Genomic DNA, 17,993 nt, shown 5'->3' with positions numbered 1-17,993 from the left:
CACTTGTCATTCAGACTTTGAGGTCACAATGGAAATTGCGTGCATGCAACGTGACCTGGGGTCGATTGCACGAAAGGGTCTTTCCAAGGACCGCCTTTCGTGTCGCCCATCTTTTATGATGCGCTATAAGCGGGGTGTTTCTGAAATTTGAGATAAACAAATAAAATTCGTAAGCTTGCTTTTAAATCAAATTTTATACAATTTCATGAGATATCAAATCATTTTATAAACAAATATTTTGTTTGTTTTAACGGACGAATAAAATATGTTTGCAGATAATTTATTTGAGATGCGTTTCACATGGCGCATCATAAAAAATTGGTGACACGAAAGACGGTCCTTGCAAAGACCCTTTCGTGCAATCGACCCTTGGATACTGCGTCACGATCACCGCATGCATGCTATACAGATTACTGTACGTACCGGTATTGCATAAGTTCTCGTGCATTTTCGTTGCGGATTTCTCTTTTCTTAGTGCTTTAGAGTGATTATTTCTTAAAGCTATGAAGATTTGGAGTTCTGAACACGTTTTCCAGTAAGTATAGCATTGAATTATTTGACGTATTTAATTACAAAGAAATATACCATGTGTTGTAATGTTGAAATTTTACTTACAAAAGCGCTTTCTCACTCTCAGACTCAGGCTCAGCTCACGTGTGTCGCTTCTTACCGGTAGGTACCGGTAAGGTACGGTACTGGTGGTATGCTAACCCAGGGAGCTCAGGCCCGCTTCGCAGGCCGGAGCCCAGGACTCGTTCGTGTATTACTTTTGCTCTCCAAAATGGGGTAGAATGGGGTCGCAATAGCACTCCAAATAAAAGGGGGAAAAATAAATTATGCACTTACCCTCGATTATATGGATGAAGGTCTATTTGTGACACAGAATCCTGTCATCGAGGCACAAACTGGACCCTCAAATCAAAAGAAGGAAAAGTTCTGTCTACATCATGATCATGCATTCATGGTCTAACTTTAGTGTCTTGTTTGTTCTTTCAAAAAAATTGAAAACAAAAAATGGCCGATCGATATGGAGAACGAACGCGACATGGAGGTCTAACTTTTCCTTTATTTGAGGGTCCAGTTGCAGTTGGTGCCTCGATGTCGGGATTCTGTGTCGCTTCATTATTACAGAAAAGTCAGAAGTAATATTTGCCGAAACTCCTCGACCTCGCTACTCACCCGTGCTTTTTCAGGTGAGTAGCAATACAATCGTTTTTTTTTTTTATTAGAAAATAAAAATCCGGCCATTCCGTGCTTTTGGGAACTGGTAGCCAAATTGAACTTGTACCTCCTTTCACCACGATATGTAAAGAATCTTCGCTTCGGCGATTTTGAAAAGAATTGATGCGAGAGGCTTTGTTTACGATGCGAAGCTCCTCGCACAACTGGTTACCTCTTTCCTCATGCGATGTTTAACGGGCTCAGTTTGCCACGGGTGGACAAGTTTTCAGATGACATCGACGATTCCGCGGAATTATAATTTTTGTAATTATCCATCTAGGCTACCCCGCATTTCCCTGCTCTTCAAGACCACTCTGCCACTTTCACAATGTTGACAAAAACTTATATTACAAAATCGATTCACTAAATAAATCACAAACAAGATATATCTGGGGATGAATCACTTTAGTAAACTGTATTATCTACTCGTGAAAATGGGAACCAGCATAGCTGGTTCCCATTTTCACGAGTAGATAAAGACAGTTTACTAGTGAAATTTATTTCGTCAGAGTCATCACTGATGAAATAAATCTCATTGGCAATCTCTCTCTATATCTACTCTTCAAAATGGGAACCATCTAAGAAAATTCTCCTGAATTATAAATGCTGGTTCCCATTTTCACGAGTAGATAAAGACAGTTTATTAATCAGATTTATTTCGTCAGAGAATCATCACTAACGAAATAAATATTACTAGTAATCTGTCTTTATCTACTCGCTGAAATGGGAACCAGCGTGTACAACTCTATTGAGAATTTTCCACGCTGGTTCCCATTTTGGCGAGTAGATTAAACTAGTTTACTCTACTTGCTAAAATGGGAACCATGTGTACAACTCTATGGGGAGTTTTCCATAGAGTTGTACGCACTGGTTCCCATTTTGGCGAGTAGAGTAAAGTAGTTTATTAAATCTAATCGCCAAAATGGGAACCATCTAAGAAAATTCTCATGAATTATACATGTTGGTTCCCATTTTAACGAGTAGATAAAGACAATTTGTTAGATTTAGATTTATTTCGTCAGAATCATCACTGACGAAATAAATCTCATTGGCATTCTCTCTCTCTATATCTACTCTTCAAAATGGGAACCATCTAAGAAAATTCTCCTGAATTATAATGGTTCCCATTTTCACGAGTAGATAAAGACAGTTTATTAATCAGCTTTATTTCGTCAGAGAATAATCACTAACGAAATAAATATCACTAGTAATCTGTCTTTATCTACTCGCTGAAATGGGAACCAGCGTGTACAACTTATTATTACGCGCTGGTTCCCATTTCAGCGAATAGAGTAAACTAGTTTACTCTACTCGCTAAAATGGGAACCAGTGTGTACAACTCTATGGGAAGTTTTCCACGCTGGTTCCCATTTTAGCGAGTAGAGAAAAGACGGCGACGAAATCAATCTTTCTGATCTAAGCTCTTTGAAGGATTACTTTATCTAGAATCAGCGCGCCAGCTGCGGTGAAGCAGTGAACAAGCTCGAAAAGGTAGGTAGGTCATGTCTTGTCGTGAAAAAGTGTCCTTTGGAAATTGGGAACTGGTTCCCAATTTCACGATAATGCCAAAAATCCTACAAAAAATGATCGAATTTGCTTACCTCAGCCATGGAAAGTGACTTCGCATGTCTCTTAAGGAAATAAAAGGAAGCCCGATGGTGGTGCTAATAAATTTCACAGCTTTGATTCAGCTCCTCAGTAATGTTATATTTATAACTGTCTAAATTCTTTGAATGCGCAATTCTTATGATAACCGGTAGGGGAGATCGATTGGGGGGGTTAGTTGAAACATTGTAATTTTCTTTAACGCCTGTAAAATAAATTTATCAATACCCTCAATTTATTGCTATTAATGTTGTATTATTAATAGCAATAAATTGAGGGCAGTATTGCATAAATTTATTTTACAGGCGTTAGAGAAAATTACAATGTTTCAACTTAGCCCGCGTTCTACCTCGAGCGATGTTCGTGCAGGCTCCACTCCACTTCACTACCGCTACACTACGCTCCACCTGCCCGAACATCGGGACGGTGAACCAGTTCGGATATACCGTGTGACAAAGGTGGGATCAAATGGTGGTTTATTGTAAAAATTATAGAAAAAAAATATAACGAGAAAGAAAAATAGTTTTATTTCTTACTCTTCACCCTTATTTCACTCCGTGTCCATCCTCCTGTTATCCTCAAAATGTGTGATTTTGGGCCAGTATCTAATTTCTCACATATAATTATTCATGGCCGATTTCAAAACATCGCATGCGAGGGTCACTGGTCAAACAGCATGAATATTTATATTATATTGGATCGCTCAGAAAAAAACAAAAATATTCCAAGAATTTTGGGAAAAAATTGAAAAATATTCCACTGATTCGTAAAATGGGAGTGCTGTTTATACAATGTACAGTTTCAGAGGCGAAATCACGATCTCCAGCTGGCATCTCATGGCAATTTTCGTTGAGCAGGAAAGTGAGGTCAAATTGGGCTCGCCCTAATCCAACAGTTTCTTTTTCCGAGTGTTGTTATGGTCGACTATTATTTAAACAGCGAACAAGTTCCGATATTTTAGTAATTGCATTGAGCTATTTGACATAGCCATAGAATTTCCACCATGGTTTGAATAATAGTGAGACAAAATAAAGAATTTTAAAGTATACATAAGAAAATAATAAGACATCTATTTTTCATGCTACTGATCTGGCTCAGTGATGTCTCCTCATCAGAACTCATGTTCCCGTTTTTTTTTTGTTGTAAATCCCTCAACATTCATCGTAATGACAAATAAGAAGAAGTAGTAAGTAGAAGGAGAAGTAGTGATAGTACTTAAATCAATAATCACACATACATTGTATATGCAAATGTACATTGGTCAGATGAGAAGTAATTCTGTGGAGGTAAGTCTTTGCCCGCGGATTTTAATCTCACCGGAAGCATGTACCAAATGATGTCATTTAAACACGATTATGATCGTGGTTCTGTAACTTCTGTTTATACTTCCCCAGAAACCCTGATTCTGGTCAAACGATGTTTCGAAACATATCTTTTTGTGAGTTTACAATCGGCATTCTGAAACGTCGTTTAAATGAAAGTAAGCATGGACGCAACTGTGGACTAATCACATGGAAACGCTGATTCTGGCCTGAAAAGTGGAAGCATAAACACACGCCCTTTGTCACTCCAGATTTTTTGTAGACGTGAAAGAGCAATGCTATGTTTTGCTTGATCGCGCGCAGATGCGCAATGAAATTGCGGTCAGGGTTGTTGTATCCCCCATGGTGTTTTTGTACAGGGAAAATCTAAACCACTCAAACTGAAATTACAAGCAGGTAGCTGTTTAGCGATATTTCTCTGATTCTTGGTATTGTGTAAAAAATAAAGATACCAGCGTCAAGCAATTCTCGCTACCCCAAATAGGAACAAAAATCTCATAATGCGCGAGACGAGATAATTTTCACTTCGTCGGGTCGTCATCACCACTTCCGGTTCAGAGTTATGCTCGCGCGAGGTTCGCGATACTGAGTTTTCCACCACGCTGAAATCGATGCCAATCAGCGTAATATGTACAGATTATAATACGTTTTATCTAATTTGGTCAGTTTTGATTCCATTTGAATTATAAATAGAAATAAAAAATATATTTCACGTGAAAATGTGAAAGAGAGGGTTGTGATCACGAACTTTCCGAGCGAAAGCGACGTTGTGTTGTTGTGCATGACGGCACTGTTGATCTGAATGGCAAAACAGTGCATTGGACTTCCGATCAGGAAGTTGTAATACCGAAAAGCTATCCCATAATGCAATGCGCGTTACAGGGATTTTCCCGGATCTCGGCGAAATCGCTATTTGGGGTAGCGAGAATTGACTCGGTCTTTCTAACCATGTATTTTTCTAGCAATGAAAATGTTGTTAGGATGGGGAACAAAGTGTGGAAATTATAGTAAACTTTGAAGTCAATTTTCTCTGAAATGGGTTTGCACTGTCGTAAAATTGATATTACGGATTGGATGACCACAAATAAATAACTGCAATATCCCCCCCAGGTCAGAACCACCCTCAAACTGAGGATGAAATTTGATACACATCAATATTGTATCTAAAAGACTTTAACTCACAGCAAATATGATGCTTGAAGATCAATTCTTTTTTTATGCAGAACTTCAGAAGTTTATAACTCTGCAAATTTTATGATTTTGCAGTTGCCACCCATTCAGATATATATATTCTTAAAATTTCTTCTTTCTGCACTCTTTCTAATTCCAATCAGCCATCCGTGGGAGACAGTCACTCAGGCTGCGTGGAGGAAGTATCCCAATCCCATGAACCCTAGCGTTATTGGGATTGATGTCCTCGATAGGAAGGTAGATGATAAGGGCCGCCTTCACAGTAGGAGGTTGCTTACAACAGAGTGGGGTCTTCCAGGCTGGGTCAGATCGGTGAGTACATAGATAGTAAAAGAACTAGCAAGCATTTGGCAAAATTGTCTGACATGTCAGATCTGACAACTTTCCTTGATTCTGATTGGCTGAGAAGCACAGTTCCTGTGATAACTGTCAGATTTTACGAGACATGTCAGATATAATGTCCTTTCATGATATGCTATCAGACCAAAAGATTGGAAAAAGACTGAATAAACAACTTTGTTGTACATTTACTGTAAATGCAGCATAATGCTGTAATATTCTGATTATTTGAAGAAAGAAAAAGTAGTATTTCTCCTTCGTAATCATACTTTGTGATGACCTCACAAGTAACTTGTTGCAATTCAGCATTTTTGATACCATATCTCTATAGTTCATGAGGTATGGGTATTGCTGGTTCATAGGGCCCGATTGTTGGTTGGCTGTTCGAAACACTGACCACGAAACAATCAGATCGGTTCTTTCATATGTGGCAAATCTTTATGTTACGTGATGCTGGTCTTATCAAATCATATGATTCAAGCATACCTTTTGTCATACCAAATAATATATGGCATGGGCTTGGTCTTTCAAACTCAGAAGTCTTGATTTAGTGTGACCTTTAAAACTAAGATCAACATGTAAATTTTGTGAATTATCACATGAACATGAAAAATATAAGAACCATTTTGATTTACTGGTAATTGGAAAAACAACTTGCTGTCCCTCAATCTGTATATCATTTTTAATTGCTTTCCGTGCATTTTAGCCAACAGACTCTTGCATTTACTTTTGTTTACATAGGCCATGAGCGTCTACTCATGTCTTTCACCCATGTCAGTTGATATATGTGTATTCTTGTACTGTAATGTATGATGGTTGTTTTCTTTCTTCTTTCAGTTGGTTGGTCTTGAGCCTACATGCTATGGATCAGAGTATTCCATTGTAGACCCCAAGAAGAAAACATTCACAGCTAAGTCTGCCAATGTAAGTCGTAATAGCCCAAATTTATAAGTGGTTTATGCAGATTTCATGCATTTAAAAGTGCACTTAATTCAGCACTTTTGTTGAGAAAGAGTCCAATAATGAATGCATGTGTGCTTTTGTCAGAGGGTGCAGAAATCATTAGCCAGGGCAATATTGATGAACCTGTTGCTCTTAAGTATTATAGGCCTAGATGTTTTTTTTTTTTTTTATTAATCAGAGATGCCAGTCTTCAGGTTTTTACCTAATTTCTGGCAATGAAAACTTCAAATTTCAGTCTTTTTAGGCTTGTATTAATAATAATAATAGCCAATTTGTATATAGTGCTTTTCCCACAATGGCTCGAAGCGCGTTACAGCGTATTATTACCCCGGTCATTGGATTCATTTCAATCCCGCACGAAAAGTGCACAATTTCCACTCCCTGGGGAGCATTCCTTGCATTCATCGCAGCCTTATTATGGCGCTGGCAAATTCAAACAAACAATGTCTTTCGCATCTTACCGGGTACCCATTTAGCACCTGGGTCGAGAGTGGCAAAGTGTGGATTAACGCCTTGCCAAAGGACGCTAGACCGCGGTGGGATTCGAACACACGACCCTCTGTTTACCACGGCTCTTCCACAGTTTTGTTCAGCATGTTTGGGGCTTATTCTGCCTTCTTTCAAGCTCAGTGAGTAAAACTGACTGGCATCCCTGATTAATTAATTCTGGGGGGGGGGGGATTTCACTGGGGCTCAGGACGATTTCGTTCCCCTAATGCTCAAAAGAGCCCCAGAAAATCCTTGTTCACTGCAGTGTTAAAGCTTATCCAATGCAGCAGATTTAGGCAGAAAGTTGTGAAAAGTAGCAACAGAATTTATAGGACATTTTTAATTGAGCGTGTTTGATGCATGAAATCTGCATAAACCTTGGTTTCAGACAATAGATTCAAAACAATTATTGTAGATTAAGGCCAATGTGTTGGTCATGTTTTAGAAATGTTCATCACATTTGATGGCAATAGTATTCTTGGTCTGTCAATGATTTTATGGTGTTTTTTTTTGCATTTCATTTTTTTTTAAATATATTTTTAGGGGGGGTATATTTTGTGAATATGATCAATTTTTGCAGTATGTTTATCAAGTGAATACATGTAATTCATTTGTGATCAGAAGTCAACATCCTGCCACACACCTGTATTTTAAAAAAAATGTACACTATGTGCAAATATTATTTCATAGTATTACTGAGTAAGATTTACATTAGTTGAAACTTAAAAAATAGCACCAGTAAAAGCTTGAAGACAAGATACAGGTTCTAGTTGCTGTATTTCTTTGGCCTTGATTATTGTAATCATTCAGTACATGTATTTGGTTACAATCTATGCAGACGGAAATTCTGAGATCTCTTTTATATGATTGCATTGATTATTATACATTTTGCACTGGGATCGTGTGTGTGAAGAAACTGCTAGATTGATTGATACTGATAGTGTAGGAAAGAAATAACAAAAATATATTTACTCTTCCCCTCCACCCTTTTCTTTGGTATGGAGCCCTGAAGGTAACATGTCATGGTTTGGGTTTTTTTTTCCTTACTCGGTCCCATGAGTTACTCTCTTGTTCTCTCGACTTATACAAACGGCTCCCCGAATTTATAAGTCGAGGAAGCAAGCTAGAAGTCAAGGGAATGAGTTAAAAGTTCAGGTTATAAGTTGAGGGAACGGGTTAAAAGAAAAACTATCATGTCACCTTAGGGGATCTGTACTTTCAAATAATGATGACAATTAGTTTGAGGCATTCATGTATTGACAATAAAAAAATTAGACTCGTTTGTAGGTGTTCAGTGTACTCATTTAAATATACTTCCAGTTATCTTCTGGAAGTCACCACAAAATGTTATATTAAGTTCATCATTTTTATATCTTCTAATTTTTCAGATTTCATTGCAAAGTTATGTTTCTATTGATGAGAAACTAGTTTACAAGCCACATCCTACCATTGAGAATGCGTGAGTATACTTCCTTACTTCAGACCTTGATATGACTTATCGTAAATTAGAGCAGTCCATTCTATTTTCTTTTTTCAAAGAGGGAATTTGTATTTGATGAAATATAGGGGGAAATTTTCTCACTTTCTTTTGAAGCAAAAGTTTTACTCCTCCATGAACATGTGAGATTACCATTCTTTTAACATTCTGTGGTTCATTCAAGTTGGTCCTTATTGTCAAATATGTAAGAATAGTATATGATTTTTAAAAAAATGGTTAGTGACATCATTGACTCTTACATTTGCAAATCACTTGTGTTGTACATATAACTGTTATGTGAAAAATCAAGTGAAAAAAAGAATTGTCCTAAAGTTCTTATTTAGAATCTGATTTTGATGAAATTTTCAGTGTTGTGCTTGCTTGATTTTACTCTATTATTTATTCAAATCAACATTTTTCTCGGGTGGACTTGACCCTTAAAAGGAAGTCTTCCTACAACAGGCTGTTGTGGAATTGTATACAAACTGTGTAGCAATACATCTTTCGGATTTTTAACGAAGTGCATGGATTATTATTATATATAGGACACTTTTGACCCAGGAGGCTACAGTTACAGTGAAAGGATTAGGATTGGGTGGGCAGCTGGAGAAGATGGTTACTAGTACTATTTCATCAAACGCAAACAAGGTATGGGAGTCATTTGAATTTCTACTGTCTTTCCCTTCAATATCCCTGGTAGCCCCCAAGGGCCTTATTCATGAATACCTATGATTTTTATACCATAACCATATGGGCTATTCCACGGTTACTCACATTACATTTGGAGACACCTTGGCTCATACTTGGAGCTGTAACTCCATTATCATTGATAGGAACTAAACATCTCTTTATCACAACATAGTACGCAGTCTGACTATCCTTTGTATAAAAACAAAACTTGGGAAATTTCATTATGCTCCTGGCAAATCTTTGAAATTTGTCGGTTACTCATGTTACATGATTTGGACATGCATAAAATGAAAAGTGGACATAAGTGAAAAGTGTCCTCATGCAAGATTTTAATGAAAGTTGATTATATCCATTTCAAAGAAGTATATTAGGGAGACAAATTTGTATATAATTAAAAAAATAAAGAACACATTGTTTTTACTAGGGGTGCAGATAAAGTGGTTACTCTCGTTACGTTTCTGATGGGCTATATGTACAAAGACACATTGAGCTCATGTCCACCAACCTATGGAATTGCCCATATGTTCATTATTGAACTGGACCTTGTACATCACGCCTGTCCAAAACTATTGAAAAAGATACAAACATGTTTGTTTTATGCATATTAATATTGGAAAACAACCTAAATCTGAAAGGAAATTGTATACTACAAAACTGCTATATCGATCAGTATATGAGAACGTCACTTTCAGTTTAATTGTAATACAGCTCCAAATAACAATACAAGATTTCCTGCTTTCAAAATGTTAGGATTTACAGATGTATGATTTTAAATCACTTGCTTTCAATAGGATATTTTGCCCAATAACATATTTACTTACTTTAGCTGTTTACTTTTTGGAATTAACTGGATGCTGTATGCTGTTCAACCAACACTTTTATTTTTGTCCTGAAAGCCTGGATATGAAAGATATTGAGATTAAGCCACTGTAGTATTCATACATTTTTTTTTATCAGTCATAGAAATTTTGTCTTCCAAAAGATAGATGTGAATGACTGCAAAAGATGCGTTTTAAAAGGAGACTGCTGAGCGGTGTACTTGTTAATTCAACCAAATGCAAATTAACATAGATGTCAATTTTAATCCTACAATGAGCCACTTTCTGAATGAATATGTAATTCATACACTCCAAGGTTGACTTTCACATCCTTGATCAAAACCACTCATCTGTGCTAAGATGTGGGTGGGCTTGAAAAGACTAGAGTGAAAATCAGTGCTATTAAACCATTGCCCAAAGATGGCCTTGCCTTGTGTTTGCAGTGATAGTTGGGATTCCAGCGTAAGTAATTTGATTAAATGCAATCTTCACTTAATTTTGTTTACGTGGTTTTCTTGTAACCTTTTCCCCCTCGTGTTTTACAGGGTCGGGAAGCAATGGAGTGGGTCATCGGTACTATCAACCGGGAGATGACAGAGCTGGCATCCACGGCCAAGAAAGGTATCGAAGATCTAACCAGTGGTATAGAGACCATAGATTTTGATTGACAAAGGCTTGATTCCTGATGTAGCTAGTGTTATTTATGAGTCTTACCTCTGTTTTTGACAGACAGTCACAAGTCCACCAGTAGATAGAGAGGGTGCTAGTTGCTTGGACTTGCCCCAATTTATTGCTTCTTCAGCCTTAAAGCAATGGGATATTATCTTTGTGTGTGTTTAATGGTGTGAAAACCCTTTTGGTATAAGGCTGGCAAAATTGTCTTCCATTATTATGAAGATTAGACATAGTTATATTGCAGTGTTACTGCCGTTCGATCAGTACTCTACTTAGCTTAAGGAACCATTACGAAGCAGTGGTATTTGAACTTCGATTGAACAAGTGACAAGCCATTGGATAACAGATAGAGAATGGGAGCTCCTGCATAGAGACTCTTTAATCATGGGTTGATTGCAGTCTAAAGACCTTATTCATATGATGTAATAATCTTGTAGCGCCCTCCCTCAGAGGATATAGGAATATGCATTAAATTTATTTGTCAGAGATGTGCCCACTGCAGATCACCAATGCATGCAAGGCAATGGCTTCATCCTCTAAGATGGCAGGGCGTTGACATCAATGCATAAAGTATATTGCTTTGTAAGTGGACTAAGCTTTTAATCGACCTATGTATAATTATCTCTTTCTCTCTTCCATTGTATATGTAGAGAATGAGAGTGGGAGTAAGGTGACTTATGTTAGAGCGATATTATCTCCTAGCTATGTATTTAAGGATAGACAATCTGTTTCTTTGACACTGACAGTCATGAAGCTCTGGCCCTAGATATTGCCCTATGAGAATATCATTTTTAAAATGCAGACAAAGTCAGTATCAACTTCTGAATAGATTCTAACATCAAACAGCACAATGGTAGCTATAGTAGCTCTGCAGAGTATTGAAATGTCTAAGATCCATGTACATGGTTTTGTAACTTAACTAGAGATATGAAAGGATCATTTATTTGTATGACTATGACAGTGTACAAAAGAGGTCACAGAAATGCTAGTTGCTACTGCGCAACTCTCACTTTTTCCTTTGGTGTAGAGACACAGAATGAATGCAAGTTAAGATTTCCCTTGCATTGTTCGATGAAGAAACTTTTTTGTCATTTCCCTGATCCAAAACCTGATTGATCTGAGTGGTACATTGCTGTTATACCACTGTAATACAGGTAAAGGGATTGATATTGGCAGCCATTTTAACTGTTATATAAGGTGAGAATTAGAAAAAATGTGCAAGGGAGACAAGATATTGACCTCTGGAGAACATTTCATGAAACAGTTATTTTGATGGACTTGTTATAAGCTACCAAAATCCTTGCATCTGATTGGCTCAGAGCAAATTTGTCAGTAAAAACCAGACTGTTTACATCATGAAACACTCCCTTGTTTACATGTAGTGAGTCAACAAATGCAAGTGGTAGAGTCGATTTGTTCAGAACTTTTGGATGGAATCTTTTATTAAGTTCTATCAAAAGAATGTAGTAGCTGTTAAAAAAGGATTGGAGCTTATTAAAGAAAGATATGGTGGGATATTTGTAATTCAATTTGTAAAATGAAGAGATTAACCTGTCAGCCCAAAGTAAAGATTGATTGATTTGCTTGTTTAGTATCGGACTGCTACGTGAATACATCACAACAGTCGGCTTAGTGTTCATGGCATACAAAGTTATTGGTAAAGATCAGTGCAATATACAGCATGCACAAGTACCTATTACCAATGTCACTGCCACTGCCTGTCCAATATCCTGTTGAAAGACATTATTTTAGGGAATTCCATGTCATCACAAACAGGTGATATGTCAGGCATTGTTAGTTAAGTTTTGGCAAGCTCAGTGTCTTACATTGCTTCATTTCACTGACTTTGTATGCCATGAACGCAAATCAGACTATAATGCGTCCAGCAATGAACATGCAAATTAAATGTTCCTAGTTGGTGGACTTGTGATGGATATTTCATACTACATGTATATACAGAAAGAAAATTATATTTATTTGTGGTAAAAAAATAAAAAAAGGACCAAAAAAAGGACAAAATTTGTAAAAACATAAAAACAGAGATAGATGAAGGGTGAATTGGTATTTTAAAGTGTGTGGATGATTGCTTCATTCTGGAATAATTTATAGCCCTGATCTTATATTGATGTGGTAAATTGAGGGTGTAGCTTGCAAAACTAGTTTGAGAGAATCATTCGGCCTGTAATATCAAACCTGCCACTTAGTGAATTTTTTATGACTGATGAAATTAAATGAATGCTCATTAAATGTATGTGCATTGCATGATGTATAACAGCATATCATCACTGGGTGTTAAAAAGCTGTATCTCAATAATTGAGTCATGAGAGCTCAGAAAAAAACTTGATAATCGAGTTATGACATGAGTACCAATTCTCTTTTGCCTACATGTAGAAAGTTTTCTCTTTACATAAATTAGGAGACTGTTTTCAGACAATATGGATTTGCCATGAGTTACATATATTTTACTGCATTTTCTAAGATAAAGGATTTAACATCCCAGCGACGATATGCTTTATTAATTTTTTATATACACTTAGCAAAGTGATGGTTTTTTTAATTGTGTCATGTCATCCACACAAGTTAGGAAAATGTGTTTTTTATCCCTCCCCCCCCCCAAAAAAAAAAAAAAAAGAAATAGGGACCTGTGATGTTGATGTGCCTTTATTTCTGGAATGGTATGTGATTTTGGGATAAAAATTCATAATGCAATCTTAGTTCTACTGCTATCTTGTGACTCGTGTAATACATGTACATTGTATTTTAATGAATTTATTTCTGTAGTTTGGATTATGTCATTTTTGCAAGTTCACTCAAAAAAAGGTGTGATTTTTTTTTTTGGGGGGGGGAATGAAGCTGAAGCATCTTGGCAATAAAAATTTATAATAGTAAAAAAAAATTGTTATCTAATTTTCTTTTTCTTTTTTTTTTCACAAATGTGTGCATTTATCTAGGTTTACTTAAACATTTTTTATTAGAAGTGACAGGAACATTCCAGCAAACTGTTTTGTGAGGTGAATATTAGAATGGATGCAATTAATGTTGTGATTATACGTATCTTTAAAGCTTGTGTCCTGTGAACACACATATGTCAAAGTTGGAGGGAAATTTTATTGTGTCTCTAATGAGACAAAAGGAGAAGAATAACCATTTCTTATCCATGGCTATTAAACTGATTTACTACATTTTTGAAAATAAAATCACTCTCTTTTCCATTATTTCCATTAATTGTATGAAAATGTAAAGAAGAATCATAGAGAAATAGTGAACAATTTTAAGTATCATGGCAATATTATTGAACAACATTACATATATCAAAACAATTGTGTTATTGTTATAACCACAATAGTAATAATAGATCTACTCTCAGTTCTTGAACACACTACCCATATTTCCTTTATTATAAATTTGAAATAGGTCAGATAGAATTTACATTGAATAATTGAAATAAGTTATTTTATTATTTGCCTGTTGGTTCCTCTTGCAATGCACGGGACAATACATGTATGAAATTTGTCTGCCATCACTAATGTTATTGACAATTATATTTCAACTTTGCCAAACCCATCAATAAGTTACAATATTTTCCAGTCTGGATTATACGTTTGAAGTAATAATGGCAATTTAGCAATATTTTTCACATGTATGTTACTTTTAGTTTTAAATGCTTATGTTTGTGCTAGCACAGCTAGCTTTTTCCAATGCAATTTTTTTAAACTGTACTTAAGATTAGATTAATTAAGTTAATAAATTATATATCAATAATATTTGAGAATATTGAATCAAAGGCATTTTATTGGTCTTTGCCAATATTCAGTTAAGTGAGATTTAAATATGTAGGCATTTAAAGTTTTTTATTTAAAAAATAAGGAATTAAAATTTATCTTGGCTTTAATTCAAGCTTGAAATTGAATGGTATCTATTTGATTCTCAGGAATTGTAAATAAGTGTGGGATGCACAAGTTTGTGATTTGTTGAGGTTAAAATGTTTCTGTTTGATGTTTAATTGATCTGAATCATGACAGGCTTTTGCTTTGTAAATCATTTAACGCAATTATGTACTGTTATATATATACATATATATATATATATATCAGAATGTTCTCCTATTTATTTACCTTGCCGTTTATTTCATAGTTAATTTGCTCATTTTACTTAAAAAGTAGGAAGTTGGGGAGGTTGTGTTATAATAAAAATCTATCGATGCAATGTGTACGTATAGAGGAAACGGCTGCTGATATGATGGTTGACCAATAGATTACCAGATGTTAATCAACTTTATACAAAGCATTTGTTATTATTGTTTACCTATAAATGTAAACATTGAAAAAATATGCAATTATTCATTGTGAAAAATAGTCCCACAAATTCAATCGAATATCATTTTTGATGAATTTTGTGTAAAATTATGGTGTATTCATGGAATAAAGACTTACATAATGTTGTAAGTGTAAGTTTTAGTCAAAGTATGGTATGATTTCATATTTTGGTTAAAATACAAAATTATTTTTGGTGTGAAGTTATACAAATTATGGGCTCTTGGGTTTGTATATCTGATGAACAAATCTGTACAATTGTGCAAAGAGTGCATATTTGTAATTGTACTATTTTATCCTTTATTCAAAAGAAAAATAGGTGTAAATTTTGCAATTAAAAATTGAAATTAATTTTAGAATATATGCGGAATGTGATTTGTGTGTTTTCTCGTCTGAGTTTTTCATAGCCAGTTTGAAGATTTAAACTATTTGTCCTCAGAGTAGTGCCAGGGTATGTCAATGAGCGGGGGGATCTTAGGTGACATTTTTTCCCTCTTGAATAATAGAGGTACTACAGTTTTAGATTACCCAGAACTCTCTCTGTTGCTTTTTTTTTTCTTCCCTCCCCCTTTAATGAAAGCCTGTAAAGTTTAGATAAAGAGCAAGACTATTCATGTTCAAATTTAACTTTCATAGTCTGATAGAATGGATGATTGTACTCCACCATTAAACATTTCCTGTTTAAAAGATTTCATCTATATTCTTGTGCATGAAATGCCATGAAAATTTAGTTTAATAGTTTTTGGATTATTAAGAACTATCAAGAAGTTGGCCTATTTTAAAATGTATGATTAAAATAGCAACACTAAAATAGGTGACTAAATCTGATAACATTGATCAGATTCAAATTTTAACAAAGAATTGATGAAATCATCTTAAGGGCACTGATTAAGATGTTCTAGTGATAGTCCGATGTTAATTGAAATAATCACATTATTGAATCTTTACCAAAACTTTTAGATAAGATTTACCCTTTTGGCTATTTTGCTGGTGAATATTCAAGAACATAGTACCTCATTCATTTGAAATTAACTTCTGGGTAGATATTTTTGCGTTACTTTGACGTGGCGGAAGAAAGTATGATACATGTAGAAACAAACATTGATTTTGATCAAAGTTTGTTTATTTTTCTTTTATTTTTATAATTTGTTTATTATTTTTTGTTTTGCATTTCTTCGACTATCGGTCACCATGAAACCACTGGAATTAATTCATATACTTCAAAGTATTGACTATCATGATTCGGACTAGAAATAAAGCACACTTTTCTTTATCTGTTTTCCTTCGATGCACCCCTAAAATTGCCGGCCTCGAAGGTTACATTGAAATTAGTGTTTGACCTTGCCAAATGCTGTTAACACAAACCCTCCGACCATGAGTATAAAAGATAGTTTCAGAAATATAATAATTGCGCGAAAATATGCCCATTAAAAACTTTATTTTTTATTACTTTTGATGCATTCACCGTGAAATGGGGTTGGTACGCAAAATCATACGAAAATTATACCTACATGATTATATTCCACCTTTTTTTCTTAAACGTATTTAGGGTATGTTTTTTCCCCCAAAGCTTTTTTTTTTAAAGACTAGCCAAACGTGTTTAGGGTATTTTTTTCCCAAGCTTTTTCCCCGAGGTCATAGTTTTGGCGACAACTTGTTTAGGGGCCAAAATGTGTAAATATAATGCCCGCGAAAAATTTGTTTAGGTGGTTATTTTGCACACAGAGAAAAACTCGTTTAGGGGGTGTTTTGAAATTCCTTGGTCACGCGTGTGTACAGCAATATATTTGACTGGCCCCCCCCCCCCCCGGGGGGGGGGGGGGGGAGGCGCAAAGTTTTCGATATCTCATCAAATTCAAATCAAAAGAAGACATCAATTGCGTCCGTCTATACTATATCAGCCCGAATCCAATTTAGCTGCTGTGATTAAAAAAAAAGTTATGAACGCCCCAAAATGGGAAAAGATTTAGGGAATTTTAAATGACTCATCTTCCCACGCAAATCGCGAAACTACGTTTTATATAAATTTTGAGAACAGAAAAGGTCATGCATGGAGTGGTATGAAATGCCTATCTTGGTGAGATAAGATTTGCCGTCATATTAATTATCGCAAACGGGGTAGATCGATGGGTATGAGAGAAAAGATATTATATTCCTTCCCGCGAATGGCGTTGACCCAGGGGGGGGGGGGGGTCAGTCAAATGTATTACTGTACACACGCGTGGCCAAATATTTCCAAACACCCTCTAAACGAGTTTTATTTTGCATATGACCCCTAAACAAGTTTTGTCTTCTTGCTAACAATATATTTAAATATAGAAAAAAACTATATTCATAGGTATTGCATACCCCCCCCCCCTTGCATTTAGGGTTAAAATACCACAATCAGGAAGAACCTGAACACTAATTTCAGAAACGAGGAGGATAAAGCTCCGGGAAAAAGCTTGGGGAAAAAAAACACCCTTATTTTTGAAAATCGGTGTTTTTGATACCCTTAACGAGTGCAATATATTTGACTGCCCCCCCCCCCCCTGAAGAACAGAAATTTCTCTGAAACCTTAATCTGTTCTAATTTATTTCTCAATTTCATTTTTCTTCGATTATTTAACTCGATTTACTAAGAAAAAAGGGCTCAAAATGGGAAAGAGATGATGCACGGAGAGAAATCTCTCCTTTCCCATACACACGTTAGGCATGCATGCAAACCTCTGTGGTTTGTTTTTATTATTATGCGATTCCAGATGATTAAGAAATTTGAGTGATATTCAAAATTTCAAATTAATGGCGCAAAACAAGACATGAGATGGATGTGCCGCGATATGGAATAAAGTTCCATCGTAATACTTTTGTATATTAATAGCACAACAGGGTTTTATGAATGCCTCTTCG

The 17,993-nt window shown here is 35.7% G+C and overlaps 1 protein-coding gene across 1 annotated transcript; it reads left to right on the top strand.

The window, feature by feature from the left end:
• Positions 1 to 125: 125 nt before the first annotated feature.
• On the top strand, positions 126 to 13,988 carry LOC129253847 (PRELI domain containing protein 3B-like). Its single transcript, XM_054892275.2, has 6 exons — positions 126 to 535; positions 5,483 to 5,651; positions 6,516 to 6,602; positions 8,519 to 8,589; positions 9,153 to 9,255; positions 10,661 to 13,988. Exons 1-6 carry the CDS (start codon positions 504 to 506, stop codon positions 10,781 to 10,783), a joined length of 585 nt encoding a protein of 194 aa, XP_054748250.1. The 5' UTR covers positions 126 to 503; the 3' UTR covers positions 10,784 to 13,988.
• Positions 13,989 to 17,993: the final 4,005 nt, after the last annotated feature.

The sequence above is a fragment of the Lytechinus pictus genome, chromosome 2 (genome assembly GCF_037042905.1).
Source record: "Lytechinus pictus isolate F3 Inbred chromosome 2, Lp3.0, whole genome shotgun sequence".
NCBI lineage: Eukaryota > Metazoa > Echinodermata > Echinoidea > Temnopleuroida > Toxopneustidae > Lytechinus > Lytechinus pictus.
This window is presented reverse-complemented; position numbering and strand designations above follow the sequence as displayed.

Excerpts from the sequence above, each read along its gene's own strand:
- LOC129253847 (XM_054892275.2), top strand. The coding sequence starts at position 504 with ATGAAGATTTGGAGTTCTGAACACGTTTTCCA. Across the intron at positions 6,603-8,518 it reads TCACAGCTAAGTCTGCCAAT|ATTTCATTGCAAAGTTATGT; the intron begins GTAAGTCGTAAT and ends CTAATTTTTCAG. Across the intron at positions 8,590-9,152 it reads CATCCTACCATTGAGAATGC|GACACTTTTGACCCAGGAGG; the intron begins GTGAGTATACTT and ends TATTATATATAG.